Here is a 21187-nt window from a genome sequence, read left to right as displayed (position 1 = left end):
GAGAGTGGTGTATAGGTATGACATAATATTCCGGCAGGATTGACCCTAGAATACAATCTTAAATATTCATATTTACTTCTACTCTCAAAACATCATTTATAAGAGTGAAGTCATTGTCAAAACTTTTTATCTTTTATCTTAACTGCTCTATCTTTCCCTAAAAACATATCAAATAGTTGGAAAGATTTTCAAATTTTTATTACCAGAGTTGCATTCAAATTATTCCTACTCACAGATCGTATCAAGAGAAAACAAGAATAGGTCATGAACCCACAACACCACAAACAATAATCATTAACATTGAATCTACCATCAAGATTGTGGACAGGTTCCAAATAGTCTGCAGGCACAGACCCTAATTTGACACTTTATCAACAAATCATTGTGCCTTGAGAGAAGTCTAGCCCAGCTACCTACTAGTGTCAGGAGCAGCTATAGTACATGGCCTATGGTAGTCTTATAGTGCAGACTCACTTTTACGACTGACCAGGGTTTGTGCTTGCAGACTAGGTTCCAAAGGTGTTCATAATTGACAAAAGTCAAGTTCAAATTGGTACTACTCACAAATCACATTGACAATAAATGAAATATACAAGAGTAAATCATGAATCCCATATGACAAACATGAAAACTGACTTCAAATTACTACTAAAAATCACTGATCATATCAAAAGGAAAAGATTTTCAAAAGTACAAATCACAATTGCACAACAAAATATATATTATACAACCATCAAATTTACCACCAAAAACCAAAAAACATGAGAAACGTTTTACAGGTGTTTATCAGATTTCAGAGGTAAAGTTAAATTTATTACTACTCTGCTTACATTAAAAAGAAATTATACAGATTACATGTATTATAATCTTCCTGTTACAAATGTTGGTCATTATTCCACAAAACAACACAATTACACATTTTGTTTATGCACTGTTCCTACTATGTATTATATCTCAATGTAACCCACTGAATTTTATTATCTGTGAACAATTATTTTACAGGGTGAATAAATGAAAAAAATAAAAAATAAAAAAAGGCATCAGATTCACCATTAAAAGTCACTGCATGAACAGGAAATAATATTTACAAATAGAATTTGTAATTCAAACATTAATACAGATATCAAATTTACTAATGAGAGATCACTGATCATATAAAAAGGAAATAATATTTACAAATAGAATTTGAAATTCAAATTTACCACGAAAGATTTGAAAGGTGTTTAAAAGTAGCACATGTAAAATTTCAAATAATTAATGTTAACTGATCATAATATAAATAAAAGGGAAAATATACAAAGTGTAATTCAGAAACAAACAAAACATACACTAATATTAAGATCAAGTTTACCACTTGAATCAAAGAAAAACAACTGGAAATGTCTTTAAGGTGTTTCACACAGGCTAAGTTCAATGTATTCATGGGCAAGCAACGCTAGATGTAAAGTATTTTGTTCCATACGTTATTGACCACATGTAAGATTTTTTAGCATATCTGATCTTTGAATAAAGTTAATAACCCCACTATTGATTAGAATAAGGTCAAATATGAAGTAAATTTATATCCATAACTCCAAAACTTAGTTATATTATGAGAAACCATATACTCACTGATCACGGTCACATGAAAAGTAAATGACTTTTACAAGTGTAAATCATGTTTCCAAGACATCACAAACGTCAAAATAAGCAAAGTAAACAAATCATGATACTCTCTCAGCATCACTGACACATCCTTAGACTGACTCAGGATTTGTTTGATGCTGAGGAAGGACTAGAGAGAACCTGTTCCCTCAGGAATCCTGTAAGATCATCAAAGTCCAGGTCTAGATCCAGGAACTTGGCTAGAATCTCCTTGTACCTGTCAAACTGGGTCTCGGAGCTTGAGGAGTCTACCCTCAGGATTGGTTGGTTCTCTCTCAGAAGTTTAGAGACCTAGACAAGTGGGTGGAATTGATGGTAGAATTATTTAGATGAGGATTGCATTTTAGATAATATAATAATAATAATAATAATACACAACATTTATTAGACGCTTAATACGGGTGTTTTTAAGCGCACCATTGTCTGACTAAAAGTTAACAACCAAAACTTATAATAAACATTAAAAAAATATATATGTTCTTTATTCAATAAATCATGCATATATAATAACAAAAATAAAAATAATAATGAGATCAAACATAAGGTCAGACATAAGATCAAACATAAGATCAACCAAACAAGGAATAAGCTGGTGTGCACCTCCTTTGACTGACTCACAACTGCAGAATATCATTCATGAATTAAAAAGGTGCGTTTTCAGCAAGGTCTTAAACTGGTCAAGAGAATGAATATTGTTATCATTTATTCTATCTTCTTTATTTTTTCTCTCTGCTCTCTGTCAATTTCACATATTCTTTTTACAACTATCTTTCTGTTTCTTCTTTCCATTCCTCTTGGTCCTACAACTTATCATTTTCATTTCCGCCCCCTCCCCTTCTTTCATTCTTCCAATAGGTTCTTAAAACTGATATTTCCTGTCTTACATGTATTCTGCTGGAATTGTCTTATCTATTCTCTCTCTAATCTTTCTACCCCACTGTCTTAACCTCTTTATTAAGTTTTCCTTTATTTCTTAAACACTCTTGTTCGTCTCCATCACTTGTTTTTCTTTCAATTTTCTCTCTCCGGTCCCCTCGACCTCCCTGTTTCCCCTGTCTATTCACCTCTCTGTCTCTCTTTCCCTCTACATCGCTCTCTGAAGTGAAACATCATCCAATTTACCTTTGTACCCCTCTTGACCAGTTCTTCTGGTAGACCAGCGGTCAGTGCTATGTGGCTAGCATGGCTGTAGTTAGCATGTCCATCGGTCAGCTCGTACAGAAAAACCAATTCACCATCATTTTCAAGCACCTCCATGGTCTAAATGGAGTTTAAAAAAAAATTGATATGCATGAAGAAATAAACATAAGATTATTATCTTTCTATCACATGAACATTCTTGATGTTCATGGCATAATGTAGTAGGAAGAGAGTTGGGCAGAAAACAGCATTTAGGAGTACTTTGAACTTCCAGAAAAGTCTCTCTTGAGGGAGGGTAGTAGTAGTAGTAGTGGTAGTGGTAGTGGTAGTGGTAGTGGTAGTGGTAGTGGTGGTGGTGGTGGTGGTGGTGGTGGTAGTGGTAGTGGTAGAGGTAGTGGTGGTGGTAGTGGTAGAAGCAGCAGCAATAAGAGCAGTATTAGTAGAAGTAGAAGTAGTCTTTATTGGATATTTTTTAGCACAAGGCTAATCTGTTGAAGGTATAGTCCTATTCCCTGATGATAGCGTGAAAGTGGGTTGAAACCATCAGTTTTGGACAGTCTGATCCCCGCCCCCCCCCCCCCACTCGGGAACGGAGGCACCGCATGCGTGTTCCCAAAATCTCTGGCTCGTAACAAAAGAAAAAGGTCTACCCATATTGACTTTACACACCGGAAACGGGGGGGGGGGGGGGGGGGGGGGGGGGGGGGTGCTGAAAAGGCTTGTATAACTAAAGAAAAAGGTCTACCCGTATTGACTTTACACACCGGACTTATGCTGAAAAGGGGGGGGGGGGGGTGCTGGGAACACGCATATGCGTACCCTAAATAACACTGAGTGGGGGAGGGGGGGCGGGTCCGATCCTTTGTCTGTAACCAGTATCTAACAAAAACAAAATCTTACATTATACCTATTTAACACCAGAAAGGCATTCACTCGTATCATGCTTTAGGCTCCTAACAGGTGATTTGTTCTTTGTTGTATGAACCGTTACCTTATAAGAGAGTTGCTTCGATGCTGGTAGCAGCCCTTCTCTGACGATGGCATGGAAGTGAGTAGAAACCATCAGGTTTGGACAGTCAGATCCTCTGCCTTCCCAATGTTTAATACAAGCCACCAGCAGCGAGAGACCGTCCACTGTATCTGTGCTCTTTCCAAACTCATCGACGATAACCAGAGAGTTCTTAGTTGCATCACGGACGGCTGCAGATAGCTTTAGAATGTACAAAACAATTTTAAAATGTTTAAAATTTCATATTAGAGAATTAAAAAATGTCATGGCTTACCTAATAATAATAATAATAATAATAGCCTAATAGTCCACTCCAAATGTTATTAAACCGAAACGGAACACGCTCATAGAACACTGAGGCTGTTGGTTTAAGGAAATAACTCTGCCTAACACTGTGCTACATGTGAAAGGCAAATCAGCAAGGACCTAAATATATGTTCCATTTGCATTTAAATCATGGATTAGATTAGAAAGGTGATACGTGTCGGTAAAGGAGCTACATTTTTAAATCAATAATGTGACTTATTCTTTGAGGTGCACTCACAGGAAATTAAAATACCTGTGTACATAAACATGTTTATTTAGCATTCTAGCACACTCTTTCCAATTCTCACTCGAAAAATTACTTTTCCTTTCCTGATCTGGTCTTACTAAACTATTCCTCAAGCATGTTGTTCTTTATGATAATAATAGTTACCATTCATATAGCGCTTAACAAACATGTACTTATAGTGCATAATTGCTTCAATAAATGCCATATTTTAAATTCAAATTCTTTTATTTCACATCTTTTAGAAACACAAGGTATGCAGAAATACATTTTAAGATGTATATCCCTACATTGCTTCAAGTAGATACCATATTTTAAATTCAAATTCATTCATTTCACGTCAAAGTACAACGTATACAAAATACATTTTGAAATGAATATCTCCATGTTTTTGTTGCAACTATATGGAAATAAAGAACAAAGACTTCAGAAGTTGGATTGAAACCTATTTCTAACCTGATTGAGGTCTATCATGAACGTTGACAGTCCCACTGATACCGATTCTTGTGTGTGAACTCGAGTGTAGATGCCATCTAGCATGCCAATGCTTGCCTTCTCGGCCGGTACGAAGCTACCAATCAGAGCCATGAATGCTATCAAACCAACCTGTATATGGAAGAGGGAGGGAGGGAGGGAGGGAGGGAGGGAGGGAGGGAGGGAGGGAGGGAGGGAGGGAGGGAGGGGGAGGGAGGGAGGGAGGGGGGGGGGGAATGGAGCAGAAATATATCAGTCAGGAGGTGCCTTCTGTGTAACAAGCCTTGTGCTTTTTGGGGGGTGGGGGGGGGGGGAAGGTAACCTTACATCTATTATTTTCCCAATTTATGTATTGTTAACTTAATTATTCATACACTTACCAAATTTTTTTATTTTTTTAAGTATGTAAAGAATTTATTTATCCAGATTTATGTTTCTTGAGAATGTGAGATACATGTATTAAAGCTTACATGTAAAAGTATTCAACAAAGGCCCTAATTTAAGCAGGCCCCCTTTCATTCTTGAGTTACGAAAACCACAAAAACATCAAATTTACAAGGGGTATGAATAATTCAGTTGTTAGCTGTATATCTGTATATATGACTTTAAATGTGTCTTACATGTTGGATGATAAATAAATTGAAATTCAATTGAAAAAGATCTTGGTTCTTGGGATGTGTTATACATTTTGATGTCTGTTTCAAAGACATGTCCATGCACGCATATTTCATCAAGTACAAAATGTGTTCACATCTTCATTTGACTTGACTGTTGCTACAAGATTTCAGAATGATCTCAACAGGCAAGAGATGGAGAAACAGAATGAGAGAGAAAGAGACAGGAAGAGGCTTATGGGAATAAAGACTGTCTATCTTACTGCATGATTGGCTTGCTGACTGATGGCATAAAAAGAAGAAGGAGAAGGAGAAGGAGGAGAAGGAGAAGGAGAAGAAGAAGGAGAAGGAGAAGAAGAAGAAGAAGAAGAATGAGAAAAAGAAGAAGGAGCAGAAAAAAGAAGAAGGAGCAGAAAAAGAAGAAGGAGGAGAAAAAGAAGAAGGAGGAGAAAAAGAAGAAGGAGGAGAAAAAGAAGAAGAAGTAGAATGAGGAGGAGGAGAAAAAGAAAAGAAAAAGGAGGAGGAGGAGGAGGACAAAGGCATTTGGTTACCACACCTTTGATTGCAAGTCATCAACATCCCAGGGCCCCGTCTTATAAAGAGTTGTGATTGATCCAAATCAATCGGAAGTCCCCTAATCAATCGCAAGTTTGCATTCCCCTATCTCTTATTTACATAGTTGAGAATAATATCAACTCTTTATATCCGATGAAATGATGTCCCAAGTCTTTTTCTTCTGTAGGGAGCATCTCGTAATATGAAGTACTTATAAAATCTAATTAACCTTCAAATGCAGTCTGAAAAATGCCTCTTCACAACTCTCAACCAATCAGTACAAAAAACATGTTGCCAATGGGATACCTGTTTAAGGTAGATGCTCTTCCCGCTTGCATTGGGACCAGTAATGACCTTGATCCTGGTATGGTCCCCTCCAAAGTGTGCATTATTAGGTACAAAGGGGGTGACACACAGCTCCTGTAGAGGGTGACGTCCCCCTATGATGTCCAACTGACTGCCGTGGGTGAGCTCAGGCCGGATGTAGTTGCCTTCCTTGGCAGCTATGGCAATAGCTATCAAACTAGGAAATATTATTGTAAGACATTAAAAAATTGATCAATTAGACTGAGAATATGTCTTATTAAGCTGTCACGGTTCTAGAGAGATTTGAGGGTTTCAAGCCCCCCCCCCCCCCACAAAAAAAAATATATATTTAAAAAACACATGAGGCACATATAGAAAATGAATGAAAGAACCCTTCAAAACCCACCAAAAATAAAATATTCTTCTAGAAATGCTCCTAGTCATAAGCACTTTTAATGAACATTGTGTAGTAAAAAATTGTACATCATCACTTAATAGAAATGTTCATACATCATAATCACAACTACACATGTACCCCATGGGGGATGTTGCAAGTACAACTTTTTAGAACTGTTGTTGACAAATATTTTCTGACTGAGGATCTTTATTCTCAATGGCAGAATCTACTTTTCAAAATGGTATTAATGGAAATTAAATTATCATCAATAGATATGTGAAGTTATGGAAAAGGTTAAGGGAAAAGAAGACCTGTGATCTTAAGCTACGGTCACAACCACAAAAAGTAGCCTGCTCGGCGGCAAGTTTTTATCCAATTTTGCACCAAGCGGCGGCACAAACACCACTTGTTTTTAGAGCATCACTCGGTCGCCGCTGAAGTTTTAGCGCAGAGTTAAAATTTGGGCAGCGTCTGCTCAGAGTCGCCGCCAGGGCACCGACCTAATTGAGCGATTTAGGTCAAAGGCTGCTGAGCGGTCACCGCCCGGTCGCTGCTGGGAGATCAGTCGGTCACTGGGCGGCGAGTTCAAAATCGGTCGGTGTCCATGCAGGGCCAGCTCAGCAGCCTTTGACCTAGCGGCTATAATTTTTTACCTAAATCGCTCGACGGCGAACGCTCAATTAGGTCAATGACCAGGCGGCAACCGCCCGGGCACAGAGCATATATTTTGGCCTACGAGACACCTGCAGATGCCCCGCCGATCAGCAGCCGGCCGCCGGGACGTTCTTTAAAATCAGCCGGTGGCCGGTGGGAGGCCGCCGAGGAATCGGTGGGTCATCAGTCGGTCACTCCTAGGACGCGGCGCAGAGAAGCTCCCAGATTTTGCCCATTTTATACCTAAAGTTGACCGGGGACCAACGGGAAATCGACAGGGCACCGCTGAGGCTATACAGCCTGCTCGACTTCTCCAAACATCGTTGGGCGATGCCTAAATTCCAGCGGCGACCTAGCAGGCTACAAATCGGTCGGTTGCCGCTCTGAGTTGTGACCATAGCTAAAGAAGGATAACATTTTGTAGAATGACCGTTACATACCAGTCTAGTTCAGCAGCATAGTCCATGATGGCATAGAAGACCTGTGATCTTAGAAGGATATCATTCTGCAGCTGGTGCATGATCTGTGTCTCATGGTCTGTGATGTCACAATGGGTATCACCTAGCTTCACATCAAGGGCTGATCAAGAGAAAAGGACACTGATTGATTGATGTACATATCCCAAAATTATTATTGAAAAACAAAGCTTAAGCACACATGACATATGTAACAAAGTCCTACGGTAAATATGAGACCAAACAAAAGGGCTTACATTCAGTCAAACCTGTCTACAGCGACCGCCCAAGGGAACACACAAAAAGTGGTCTTTGTAGACAGGTGGTCACTAAAGCAGGTTTGACTGTATACTGTAAACGCTGTTATTTTAACGCTGTTATTTTTGCACAATTTTTTTTTTGCGCTGAGCGACCCACCACATATTCTAGTTCTTGAATTCATTTTGCACCAAATTCAGCCTGTTCAGAACATGAATAAGAAGTTTAGTTTATAGAAGTTGATATTTGTATTATGTAATCTCTCCTGTCTAGGCAATATGCAGTTCTTTTCATCTTCATTATGTGTACAAGAAATTGCTTAACCCCACCATAATGAAACTGAAACAGGACACCAGCAGTATGGTTGACATGTTTCTTTTTAAATCACAGGCGATTATAATAATTTTCAATCAACGTTTTCATTTAATTTTTCTTCATACCTCTTGTTCTAGCACTCTTGTAATGAACAGTGTTGTTGGACATGAACTGTGATAAAAAGAAATTGAAAAACAGGAAAAAGAAAAGTCAGTGACATTTAAGCTCCAAATGATGACCATTTGACATTCTTCTGTAATTGTTTGAAAAATGTGTATTTTCATAAACTTCATAAATAACTTAATAGCTATAAGTCTATTACTGTCTATAAGTATATAAGTGTTCATTATTCATTAACATCTTCTGAATATAGCTAAGTTTTCACTATTCATTTACATCTTCTGAAGATGAGTTAGTATTCATTTACATCTTATGAAGATGAGTTAGTATTCATTTACATCTCATGAAGATGAGTTAGTATTCATTTACATCTCATGAAGATGAGTTAGTATTCATTTACATCTTTTGAAGATGAATTAGTATTCATTTACATCTCATGAAGATGAGTTGGTATTCATTTACATCTTCTGAAGATGAGTTGGTATTCATTTACATCTTATGAAGATGAGTTAGTATTCATTTACATCTTATGAAGATGAGTTAGTATTCATTTACATCTCATGAAGATGAGTTAGTATTCATTTACATCTTCTGAAGATGAGTTAGTATTCATTTACATCTCATGAAGATGAGTTAGTATTCATTTACATCTCATGAAGATGAGTTGGTATTCATTTACATCTTTTGAAGATGAATTAGTATTCATTTACATCTTTTGAAGATGAGTTAGTATTCATTTACATCTTCTGACGATGAGTTAGTATTCATTTACATCTTATGAAGATGAGTTAGTATTCATTTACATCTTATGAAGATGAGTTAGTATTCATTTACATCTTCTGAAGATGAATTAGTATTCATTTACATCTTCTGAAGATGAGTTAGTATTCATTTACATCTTATGAAGATGAGTTAGTATTCATTTACATCTTATAAAGATGAGTTAGTATTCATTTACATCTTATGAAGATGAGTTGGTATTCATTTACATCTTTTGAAGATGAATTAGTATTCATTTACATCTTCTGAAGATGAATTAGTATTCATTTACATCTTCTGAAGATGAGTTAGTATTCATTTACATCTCCTGAAGATGAATTAGTATTCATTTACATCTTCTGACGATGAGTTAGTATTCATTTACATCTTATGAAGATGAGTTAGTATTCATTTACATCTTATAAAGATGAGTTAGTATTCATTTACATCTTCTGAAGATGAATTAGTATTCATTTACATCTCATGAAGATGAGTTAGTATTCATTTACATCTTCTGAAGATGAGTTAGTATTCATTTACATCTCATGAAGATGAGTTAGTATTCATTTACATCTCATGAAGATGAGTTGGTATTCATTTACATCTTTTGAAGATGAATTAGTATTCATTTACATCTTTTGAAGATGAGTTAGTATTCATTTACATCTTCTGACGATGAGTTAGTATTCATTTACATCTTATGAAGATGAGTTAGTATTCATTTACATCTTATGAAGATGAGTTAGTATTCATTTACATCTTATAAAGATGAGTTAGTATTCATTTACATCTTCTGAAGATGAATTAGTATTCATTTACATCTTCTGAAGATGAGTTAGTATTCATTTACATCTTATGAAGATGAGTTAGTATTCATTTACATCTTATAAAGATGAGTTAGTATTCATTTACATCTTATGAAGATGAGTTGGTATTCATTTACATCTTCTGAAGATGAGTTAGTATTCATTTACATCTTCTGAAGATGAATTAGTATTCATTTACATCTTCTGACGATGAGTTAGTATTCATTTACATCTTATGAAGATGAGTTAGTATTCATTTACATCTTATAAAGATGAGTTAGTATTCATTTACATCTTCTGAAGATGAATTAGTATTCATTTACATCTTCTGAAGATGAGTTAGTATTCATTTACATCTTATGAAGATGAGTTAGTATTCATTTACATCTTATAAAGATGAGTTAGTATTCATTTACATCTCATGAAGATGAGTTAGTATTCATTTACATCTTATGAAGATGAGTTGGTATTCATTTACATCTTTTGAAGATGAATTAGTATTCATTTACATCTTCTGAAGATGAGTTAGTATTCATTTACATCTTCTGAAGATGAATTAGTATTCATTTACATCTTCTGACGATGAGTTAGTATTCATTTACATCTTATGAAGATGAGTTAGTATTCATTTACATCTTATAAAGATGAGTTAGTATTCATTTACATCTTCTGAAGATGAATTAGTATTCATTTACATCTTCTGAAGATGAGTTAGTATTCATTTACATCTTATGAAGATGAGTTAGTATTCATTTACATCTTATAAAGATGAGTTAGTATTCATTTACATCTTCTGAAGATGAGTTAGTATTCATTTACATCTTATGAAGATGAGTTAGTATTCATTTACATATCCTGAAGATGAGTTAGTATTCATTTACATCTTTTGAAGATGAGTTAGTATTCATTTACATCTTATGAAGATGAGTTAGTATTCAATTACATCTTCTGAAGATGAGTTAGTATTCATTTACATCTTATGAAGATGAGTTAGTATTCAATTGCATCTTCTGAAGATGAGTTAGTATTCATTTACATCTTATGAAGATGAGTTAGTATTCATTTACATCTTATGAAAATGAGTTAGTATTCATTTACATCTTATGAAGATGAGTTAGTATTCAATTACATCTTCTGAAGATGAGTTAGTATTCATTTACATCTAATGAAGATGAGTTAGTATTCATTTACATCTTATGAAAATGAGTTAGTATTCATTTACATCTTCAGAAGATAGCTAAGTGGGACATTACATCGTCTAAAGATATATTTCATTAAAAAACACATTTCATTGTTATTATCATTATAATTCATATTAATATTATTATCATAACTACTATTATATAAATTATCATTATTATTATTGTTCATAGTATTATCATCCATCATTTTTTTTTTACTAGTATTGTCTTACCATAAATTGTAAGCCCTCGATTGTGAAGTCCTTGGTTTCTGTCATGTGTTGGGTGCATGGTAAGGCCAACAAATACCCAAGCTGTTGAATAATAAAGAAGACATTGTACTTACATTCATAAACTGAATATAATCATAGGTGGATATCTACATCACCATACAAGCCGTAACTTATAAGCAGCATCTAAGGCTCTATTCATTGGGGGTACATTGGTAACTCTAGTAATTATTAATCTAGATCTGTGCTGTCCTGAACACCTTGGTTTAATGGCTACAAACATTTTCAGACCGCAAATGCCTACAAAGTGCATGGTTATTGCATTTGTTCTTATCTTTGACATTTCTAGTGCCCTTTTAGAACCTAATTTTAGACCCCAAAATGTGTGAAATTTAGCCAATACCATCATACCAATTCAGCTCCACTTTCCAAAAAAAATGCTGATCGTTACTTTATTATTTAATTACAAATAACAATACAAACGTAAAAGGCGCTATTTCGTTTTTTCAACAGCTTTTTCAACAGCTTTTTCAACAGCTTTTTCAAATTATTTAATATTTGTGGTGGTACACAAGTATTAGAAATCATTATATTTATGGATATTTCAGCTGTCTCTTAACCGATTTTGATCAAACAAAGATGATTTTGTAATTTAAATTGAATGTTCTTTCAAATTTGACACTCACTTTATCTCACAAAAAAAATAATTGTGAAGCGCCCTCTGCAACAGAATTATCCCTTTAAAGTGCACTAATCACAGAAATACTGTTCTCCCTGAAGGCCCTGCAATTGCGCTAAATTCCTATACTTGCCCTACAGCGGATGTGGGAACATTCTTAATCATAAGGTTTAAATAAGAAACTATCTTTCAAACTATCTACCTGAGGTACATATATGATAGAACACTCTTCTATGTGTGGTCCAAGTCTATCAAGCTCTTCTCTGGCTACAGTTGTCATCAAGCTCGGTAGAGTGCTGTAGGTACGCTTTCCTAGTTCAAGCAGCAATCAACAAAACATGATTTAAATTAGAAGAATTACTAACATTAGAGAAGCATGATGAAAGATCGCCATGAATTGAAAATATGAACTCAATAATATTGCAGTTGTAAACAATATGATGGAGCCTTCGTTATTCCCAAGTTCTTCATGCAAAAAAAAGTTTTAAACGTATATCTCAATGCAACCTTTGGCCAAATGAAAAGGATGGAGTGGAATTTGCTTCTCTAAAAAGAAAAGGAAAAAAGATGCCCCCCAGCCATGACAGTACGTGTAAATCACAATAAATCACAATAATTGATGAATATATATTTTTGGTAAAAGTATTTTAGTTAAATTTGTTTTGGGGTACAAAATTCTCTTCGTGTCCCATCTGAAAACACAAACTCTGGAAAAATGGGAGAAACTGAAACAACTTTGGAAGAGCCAATGAGCTTGGCCATTGCAATTTGATTCAAATCAAACATGCATTAACTCGAGCAAAATGGAAAGGATTTAACAATAAATGTTAATTATTATATGTACAGTATGTCAACTCTTCATTTGTTACAGAACCTTGTTAATTTTTTCCCAATGTTGCCTTCATTGCTTCACAACAAATTAACAAACATGCACGTGTAATGTGCAGATTTTACAAGTGCTTTAACCAGATATTGCACAAGCTGCGCCTTGAGCATTTGACTGTCAAGTGGATTTGGCGCCTTATAAATCTTATGTATTATTATTATTATTATTATAATGAAAATCAAATAACCACGTATCTATCTAGCTAAAAATGAAATCAGAAATAAAATCCCAATCACATTCAAACTGTAATGTGATTAGATATAAACTTACTTTGATCGAGTTCCTCATCTACATGTGGCTTCACAATGAAACGGTTCTGGGCAAACGATTCTTCAAAGTCCACCTTCAAATGCAAGATGACAAACAGATAAGGAGAATATTAATAACATTCACAAAAACAAACCTTAGAACTTACTTTTTCCTTAATTTATTGATTTATTTCTTCAGTATTCTTTATAAAGGGTACTCTATCAGGAGGGGGGGGGGGTTAAAAATCATTAAAAAATCCAAAGCATATTCAACTGCCATTTCACATTAAGAATTCATTGAGAAAGTCTTTTTCCAGAAAGTTTAAAGTTTCTGGAAACTTTAACAAAGTTAAAGCAAGGATGAATTCATTGTTAATACTAGAGAAATCTGACAGATTTCATTATCTTGTCATGACAATTATTTCAATTCATTTTGAGCTATCATACACACCACCACAAAGAGGGTGCAATCATGACAGATATTTTATGATTGGCTTTTCTTTGTGAACAAAGATTTAGGAAGGTAATACTCAGTTTGTCCAAGCTTATGACTGGCCCCAGACTGACAACTGCCAGAATGGAAAATGAATTTTGCCCCATATGGCCCAAAATTGGTCAGTTTCAGTGGAGTTGGTTTGGAAACAATTTGGGGTTGTGACTGTGTATACTTACCAGCTGACTGATGGCTGCAGCAACTTGGTGGATATCATCAGTGAAGGCTTCTGTGATCTGAGGAATAAACAATAAATTCATTTCAAACAAAAATAAACAAGGGCATCCACATCCATTAACTTATCTAATCTGACGCCTTTTTTTGCATGAATTTTTTTTCATCTAACATATGTCTGCAAATTTGGTCAAACATCCCTGTCTCCCCCTTCAAATTATTTGCTGCTAGTCGAAAGGCTGCTAAGTACTGCATTGACAAGTCATAGCTCTTACGGCCATTTTTGGGGAAGTTGACAAAATGATCTAGCCCCATCCCTTGACACACAGCACATGTCCATTAAAAACTGATCTCAACTAGTTGTTTTTTGCTACTGGGCTAAATCCTACCTTCTTGAAAATGGGTACATCAGCTCTCTGTGCTCGACATATCTCAGCAATATTGATGGCATTGTAGGCTGTCTGTACAGGGGAAAATAAGAGTTATTCATATTTGATTTGGTGTCTGTAAAAAAAAAAAAAATTTCTATCATCATCATTATCAGTAGTAGAAGTAGTAGTGGTAATAGCAGTAGGAGTAGGAGTAGGAGTAGTAGTAGTAGTAGTAGTAGTAGTAGTAGTAGTAGTAGTAGAAGCAGTAGAAGTAGTAGCAGCAGCAGCAGCAGCAGTAGTAGCAATATTACTGTAATTATCATAATCATTATCATTATTAATATTATTACTATTATTAATAATATTAAAAATGATTCTTTTAAAGACCGTCAATACTACTGGGCCAGAAGGGATTAGACCACACAGCGAGGTCACTGACAGGTGGCTATCTCATTAACTCAGCTCTCAACTAACATAAAAAAAGAGGATCGTGGGGGACCAACATGCACCGATTGGGGAAGTTTTCTATATAGAGGGAGCAAGTAGCTACAAGTAGGACAGTGGGGCTTTAATATTAATCCTTTTATTATCATGATCAATATCATCTAATCCTGGATACATGAGCAGTCCTTTACCTTGTAGAGGGACTGCCAGTCTGTCATGGAGGCTTGTGCTTGCTGCATCTGCTTGAAGATTCTCTGGAAAAAAAATCAAGACAAAAATTTAACTCATTGAGAACTTTTTTTTAATTTTTTAAACCGAACATGTGATGTAAGATCATATTCAACAAAGGAAGAAATAGACCTCAATCTAACAACCTTTAATTTACCAAGTTTTAGACAAAAGCTTAAGCTGTGCATCGGTATCCAATTTCATTGGAATAGGGGCCATTGGCTCTGATACGGGAGCAAACTGGTTTGTAATGTTTTGGGGATGGGAGTTAAATTACTTAATTAAACAAAGATCTTTTTATTTTCATGCAGTAGTACATGTATAGCTCCACAAATGGACATTGAACATACAATTCTAATGACTGCATGATCAAATGTTAATATACAATATTGAAGAACAAAAATACAAATACTCTCAGGGCCAACTAATCCTGTCGAAAGTACGTGTGGTGTTACCACGAACCCCAATCAAATCTATCCTCACCATGGAAGCCTTCAAAGATTAATCTAGTATATACAGTATAGTTAAACAGACAGTAATAATCAGTGCAAGGAATGTCTATAAAACACCAAAATGTGACTTCTGGATTTGACAGTTTAATCATCTTAGTCACTGTTTAGCTTGCTGAAACAGATCATCAATTTGAAAAAAATCTTGCAAAATAGAAAATAATGAAGTATATTTACACAGATAAAAAAATATAACACTAGGAGTAAAGTAAAGGCATCCTTGGTGTGCAACTTTTGGTCAAATATAAAGAACAAGACAGAAGTGGATGCGTTTTGGAGAAAACTGAACACATGTATACTTTCTTGCTTTGCCACCTACCGGAACATTCTTAACATTCTTGAGGCAATTCTGAAGTGACCCGGTGACCTCAGCGTTCTTTGGATTCAAGAAGAAAGAAACCGCTTCCTGGCGCTCTCGAAGAAGGTCCAGATTACGAGAAGGTCGCAAGAACCATAGTCTGTAAACATATATCAGAGCAAACATGAAGCTTCATTAACAATAACATTTTTGATAGCAGCAAACCTTTACTTGATTAACTATTATAAATTTGAAATAAAGACTTAATTAATTTTGTATTTATGTACAATGATATAAAATTGTAAAATATATAAACAAAATTCAGACATTTACAAAATCGATGAGAAAAAGTGATGAAATATCAAAATTCTAAAATTGATTATCTATAACTGATTTATGAAATTAAAAAACATGAGTTTATTGCTCTATCTTCCAAAACGAAACAGCACCACCTCTTGTTAAAAATAGTACAGTCACTCTCCTGATTTCTATATAACGTAAGAAGTGAAGAAAACCCATGAGTGGATTTACCTGACTTCACGTACATAGCATATCTGTCAAAGCACCGACAACAATTATCATTCTGCAATCAAATATTAATATCAAGACGTTTATTGTTCATTCAACCTACAAGTATTATAGAAAATGCTTCTTTTTAAATCTCACTGATACATACGTGTATTAGATCACAATGAGATTTTTAAAAAAGAATAACATTTCATCATGTATTAGTTTTGAATCACCCCATCTTTTGTCCAAAGTCATGCAGGAGAACTCTGGCTGAAAAAAGTTTGCAATGCAGAATGACGGAGGAGTACAATGACATGTACAGAACACTACCTTTAAACGTTTGTTTGTATTACCTGACTGCTAAGAAAGCATGTATATGCTTGTAAGTATATAAGCAATTATAACAAAGATATAATTACTAAGAATAAATTGTAATGTTTTAGCTAAACAAGTATCCTAAGATCTACTCCCTGTCAGCAAATATCACAGAAAATCTCAATTGCAGATTCCAGCTGATTGTTTTACCAAGAGGGCATAAAAAGCTACAGGGCTTCAATCTTGTACCAAATTTTGGATGAAATTTCTTGTTTTCTTTTGGAACATTAAAATAGGTCTTAAAAATTCATGGTTAATATCAGCTGAAAACTTTTACAAACTTCTTCCAATGCATCCAATGAGGGTATTTTTGTCTTTTGATACAAAATTGATTTTCTTTTGATTTTTTTTTAACTTGTTCTACATTATATTTGTTTATATAAATCTATTGTCAAACTGACCAAGTACATTTGTGATCTCACCAAAGAAGGATTAATATTTCCATTTATTACAATAAAAAATATTTGTTTGTTTATGTTTTTTTGGTGTACACCACAAAGCATTGAATGGATGGAGGCTAATGAAATAAAATGCACAGAAGCAGTGAGTGAATGAGCTCTGAAAAACAGAGAGCCCTGGACAACAAATGAGGAGCTCGGCTAATTAAAGTTAAACAAAAATAATAATAATTAAACAAAATCACAATTTAACAAAATAACAAATGAACAAATGAGCAAATGAACAAAATAACAAATGAAATAGATAAAAGTCAACACGCTGAAATATAATTTGTTCTGTAAGTCCACAAAGAACTTTGTAAGTAAACAAAATGTGCATTTTCAAACTCTAATAAAACCAATTCATAATTCATTTGGGTCTGGAGATGAAGTCTAAAGAGACGGAGGTAGGGGAGGAAGGGTAATTTTTGGCAGCATGAGCCAGCAAGGGGGATATCCACTCACCCCTGGTCCCAGTCATTAAAAACGGGGGAAGTACACTAATGAATGAAGCATGACTCACCTCAAAGAGTCATTCTAGCTGCGTGTTAAGACGCAAGACGCGGTACGTGACAAAGAAAGGGAAGAAATTAAATGAGGTGACTTGAGTCAGCCTTCTTGCATGGGCCTCCCCGGCTCAACTCTATCAAATTCTATGGATGACTTTATTTTTATTTTTTATTGATTAGCCATGCATATGACTCTTCTATAGATTTTTGCATATGGTCAAGTATTAACTTTTTCTTTTCTTCATATATCAAAAAAGTTTTGTTTTACCATCTTTTTTTCTTCATTTTGTTTACTTTTGGTGAATTTCTAGTCCTGTAAAAGGAAAAAGGTAATTGTATTTGAAACAATTGCCAAGTGGTTTTTAATGAGGATATTAGAACAACTGTTTTCAGTTGAAAACCAGTTGTCAATGAGTTCCAGTGAAAACTAATAAGCCAGATTGTTTTTACAATGGAGAAATTGAATCTACTAGTTCCTGGAAAAAAATTTCTATTCAAAACAATTCAGTGGGATTATGAAATTATTTGACCCACACATTTCCTGCGGAAAAAAAGGTACAATAAGAAAGAATCAATTAGTTCAACAGAATCTAGAAAAGAAAAAGAGGAACAACAGTCACCCACCCCCCCCCCCACACACACAGCCACACCCATACACCCATGATTACCACCCCATGTAAGTTAGCAAAGCCTTAGGCTTCTCTAATACCCTGTGGGTGGGTGAGTGAGTGGGTTGGGACAAGTTTAATCATTCTTGATGTTCTCTTTCATTGAAAAAATTCACAAGAAAATTAAATATACATGCACATGCACAGGTACCAACATATTCAACTGTGAACTCAACTTTTGAAGGTTAAAAAAAAAAAGTATTTAAACCTAGCACAATCACCTATGCACTTTGGAAAACAGTTAAGAACTTTAAGTGATTGGTTTGATAGTAAGTCAGTAAGCAAATGAATACAATTCCTAGACATTAAAAAGGGAAGTTTTATTACCCCCAAAATAATGATTATGAAATCAAAACTAACAATAAACGTTTAAACTTTTAAAACAGCAAAGAAACATCATACCGGTAAGTTAATCATGAAATTCATGATTAAAAGAAAGTAACTAAACTTTACCTCATAAGCCTACTGCCAATGACTGATCTCGTTCTGTTCAAGACCCCTAAACATTGCAATAATTCATTAGCAAATAGGTGAAATATAATTCTATGATCAACATATCACAAGTTCATTATGAATTAAGTTCATCTTTTAACTCTTGTTTTAAAGAAAACTTTCTTTCAACTTTCCCAGTTAAACAAAAATGGACAGAAGACCAATCAATGATATACATGTAGATGTTAAAATAATCTAAACTTAATCTGTAATTATTATTTGATAGATATATCTATAACTATAAATTTTCTCTCTTCTGTCTAATATTATTTGTTAATTTCTTATAAATACTTTTTTTTCAGGGTCACTATTTCATTAAATCCTTAACAGTAAACCTACTTGTACCAATCGGTCCTTAATTACAAATTACAAAGTAGAATAAAGGAAACTATGACAAACTTAAGATAATGCTGATGTTAGAAATTATGATTTTGCATTCAATAATGGAAATGATGATGATGGAGATGACGGAAGTTATAGTTATACAGTTGATGATTAAGTATGATCCTATTAATAAAAAAAAGAGCAATAAATTCCAATAAAGTTGTCTTTGTTATGGGGCCCTGATGAGAGAAGGATTGGATGGAGGGAACAAAATCTTAAATACATACAAAAAGTAAGAGAGGATAACAAATCTACCAATCATATTAGATACTAGATGCTAAATAACTTGAAACCTACCAAATAGACTTAGTCCCTCCTTAGCGCCACTGCCACCAGATTTATAGACGGATGGATGACTCTCCTTCTGAAAGATCTGAAGACTGCTGTATGTATTGACATCAATGCTTACCATATCTGACCTGAGATAAGGAGAGAGAGAGAGAGAGAGAGAGAGAGAGAGAGAGAGAAAGATAGAGGGAGAGAGAGACAGACAGAGGGAGAGATAGAGGGAGAGAGAGAGAGAGAGAGAGAGTAAGAGAGAGGGAGAGAGAGAGAGAGAAATGAGAGAGCGGGAGAAGACAGAACATAGATGAAAAAGAAAGAGAACAAAGAGGTAAAAGGAAGAGAGAAAGATTTACGAGAAAGAGAGAGAGAGAGAGAGAGAGAGAGATAGGGGAGCAAGGGAGAAAGAGAGAGAGAGAGGGGGAGAGAGAGAGAGAGAGCGAGAGAGAGGAGAGAGAGAGAGAGGAGAGAGAGAGAGAGGGGAGAGAGAAAGCGGGAGAAGAGAGGACAAAGATGAAAAAGAAAGAGAACAAAGAGGTAAAAGGAAGAGAGAAAGATTTACGAGAAAGAGAGAAAGAGATAGGGGAGAAAGGGCGAGAGAGAAAGAGGGAGGGAGAGAGAGAAAGGGGAGGGAGAGAGAGAGAAAGGAAGGAGAGAAAGAGATAGAGAGAGAGAGAGAGAGGTGGGGGTAGAGAAAAGAGAACATAGAGGTAAAAGGAAGAGAGAAAGATTACAAGAAAGAGGAGAGATAGAAAAAGAGAGGGGTGAGAGAGAAGAGTGAGAGAGAAGAGATAGGTAGGAAGTAAAATATGCATGGTTTCAAATATAAAGGTTATTAAAAAGACCAACAGAATGAAGAACATAACAATTTTGACAATTTCAAAAGAACTAGACAGCTTTTTTCTTGTTTACAGCTCATACCACGGACTTTGCACTAACACTACCCCCAGTGGGGTGAACTTTATAGGGGTCTTCCCCTTACAAAGTGATGAAAGGGTAAAAAGGCAGATGACTCTGATTCAAGAAATTGAGAGGGAGGGGGCAAATACAAATTCTGACATTAGATACAGACGTTTACTTTCTCAATCTGTTAACAAGTCAACAATAAATGTTAAGAAAGACAGGAGGATATGATTGTGATGGTATTGTCTGTTTGGAGGTAGAAGGGGGGTAGCTTGTATACTTTTAACACATAGTTAACACCCTTCTGGCTCTCTGCAGAGGTTACATGTTTGGCAGGGAGCTCCTCTTGGTCTCAGTAGGGACTTCCCTTCATATTTGAGTGGTGATGATGAATGACAGCTAGGAAATGATCCATAACATGGGTTCTTCTCATCTCTCTCAGGCCTGTCGATCAGGCCCTCGGCCAACCCTTGCAGAGAGACGGGGGAGAAGTTTTCTTTGATTTTAGTGATGGCATCAATGATATGACAATTGATGGGTGGGTGATCATGAGAGAAGAGGAGGAATAGAAAAGGAGGAAGGAGAGGTAGGGAGAGAGTGAGGGAGAGAGTGGGAAGCGGGAGTAGGGGAGAGAGTGGGGGAGAGAGGGGAAGAAAGAAGAGGGGAAGAAAGAAGAGGGGAGAAGGCAGGGGGTGTAGAGAGTGGGAGGGATTGTGGAAGAGAGAGTGGGATAGAGAGTAGGAGGAAGGGAAAATGAAAACTTGCAAGAGATGAGGTATCACATAGCAGGAGAGATGGAGAGAGGCGGGATGGGGGTATACATCTACATG

The 21187-nt window shown here is 35.4% G+C and overlaps 1 protein-coding gene across 1 annotated transcript in view; it reads right to left on the bottom strand.

Annotated features, from left to right (window-relative positions):
* Positions 1–1634: 1634 nt before the first annotated feature.
* The window catches only part of LOC105441443 (mutS protein homolog 5-like), a 46434-nt gene continuing 26881 nt past the window's right edge, over positions 1635–21187 (bottom strand). Inside the window, exons 3-17 of the mRNA XM_030996754.1 lie at positions 19470–19591; positions 15819–15957; positions 14954–15016; positions 14337–14408; positions 13953–14009; positions 13303–13375; positions 12349–12458; positions 11471–11551; positions 8497–8542; positions 7784–7922; positions 6293–6509; positions 4800–4949; positions 3776–3994; positions 2767–2904; positions 1635–1935 (exon numbers count right to left, since the gene is read on the bottom strand). Of these exons, the coding sequence (XP_030852614.1) occupies positions 1747–1935; positions 2767–2904; positions 3776–3994; positions 4800–4949; positions 6293–6509; positions 7784–7922; positions 8497–8542; positions 11471–11551; positions 12349–12458; positions 13303–13375; positions 13953–14009; positions 14337–14408; positions 14954–15001 (1539 nt within the window). The 5' untranslated portion in view covers positions 15002–15016; positions 15819–15957; positions 19470–19591 and the 3' untranslated portion in view covers positions 1635–1746. The remainder of the gene's footprint in view (positions 1936–2766; positions 2905–3775; positions 3995–4799; positions 4950–6292; positions 6510–7783; positions 7923–8496; positions 8543–11470; positions 11552–12348; positions 12459–13302; positions 13376–13952; positions 14010–14336; positions 14409–14953; positions 15017–15818; positions 15958–19469; positions 19592–21187) is intronic.

Source organism: Strongylocentrotus purpuratus, unplaced genomic scaffold (assembly GCF_000002235.5).
Source record: "Strongylocentrotus purpuratus isolate Spur 01 unplaced genomic scaffold, Spur_5.0 spur5_scaffold_3, whole genome shotgun sequence".
NCBI lineage: Eukaryota > Metazoa > Echinodermata > Echinoidea > Camarodonta > Strongylocentrotidae > Strongylocentrotus > Strongylocentrotus purpuratus.
Note: the sequence above shows the minus strand (reverse complement) of the source record. Positions and strands in the feature narration are given on the sequence as shown.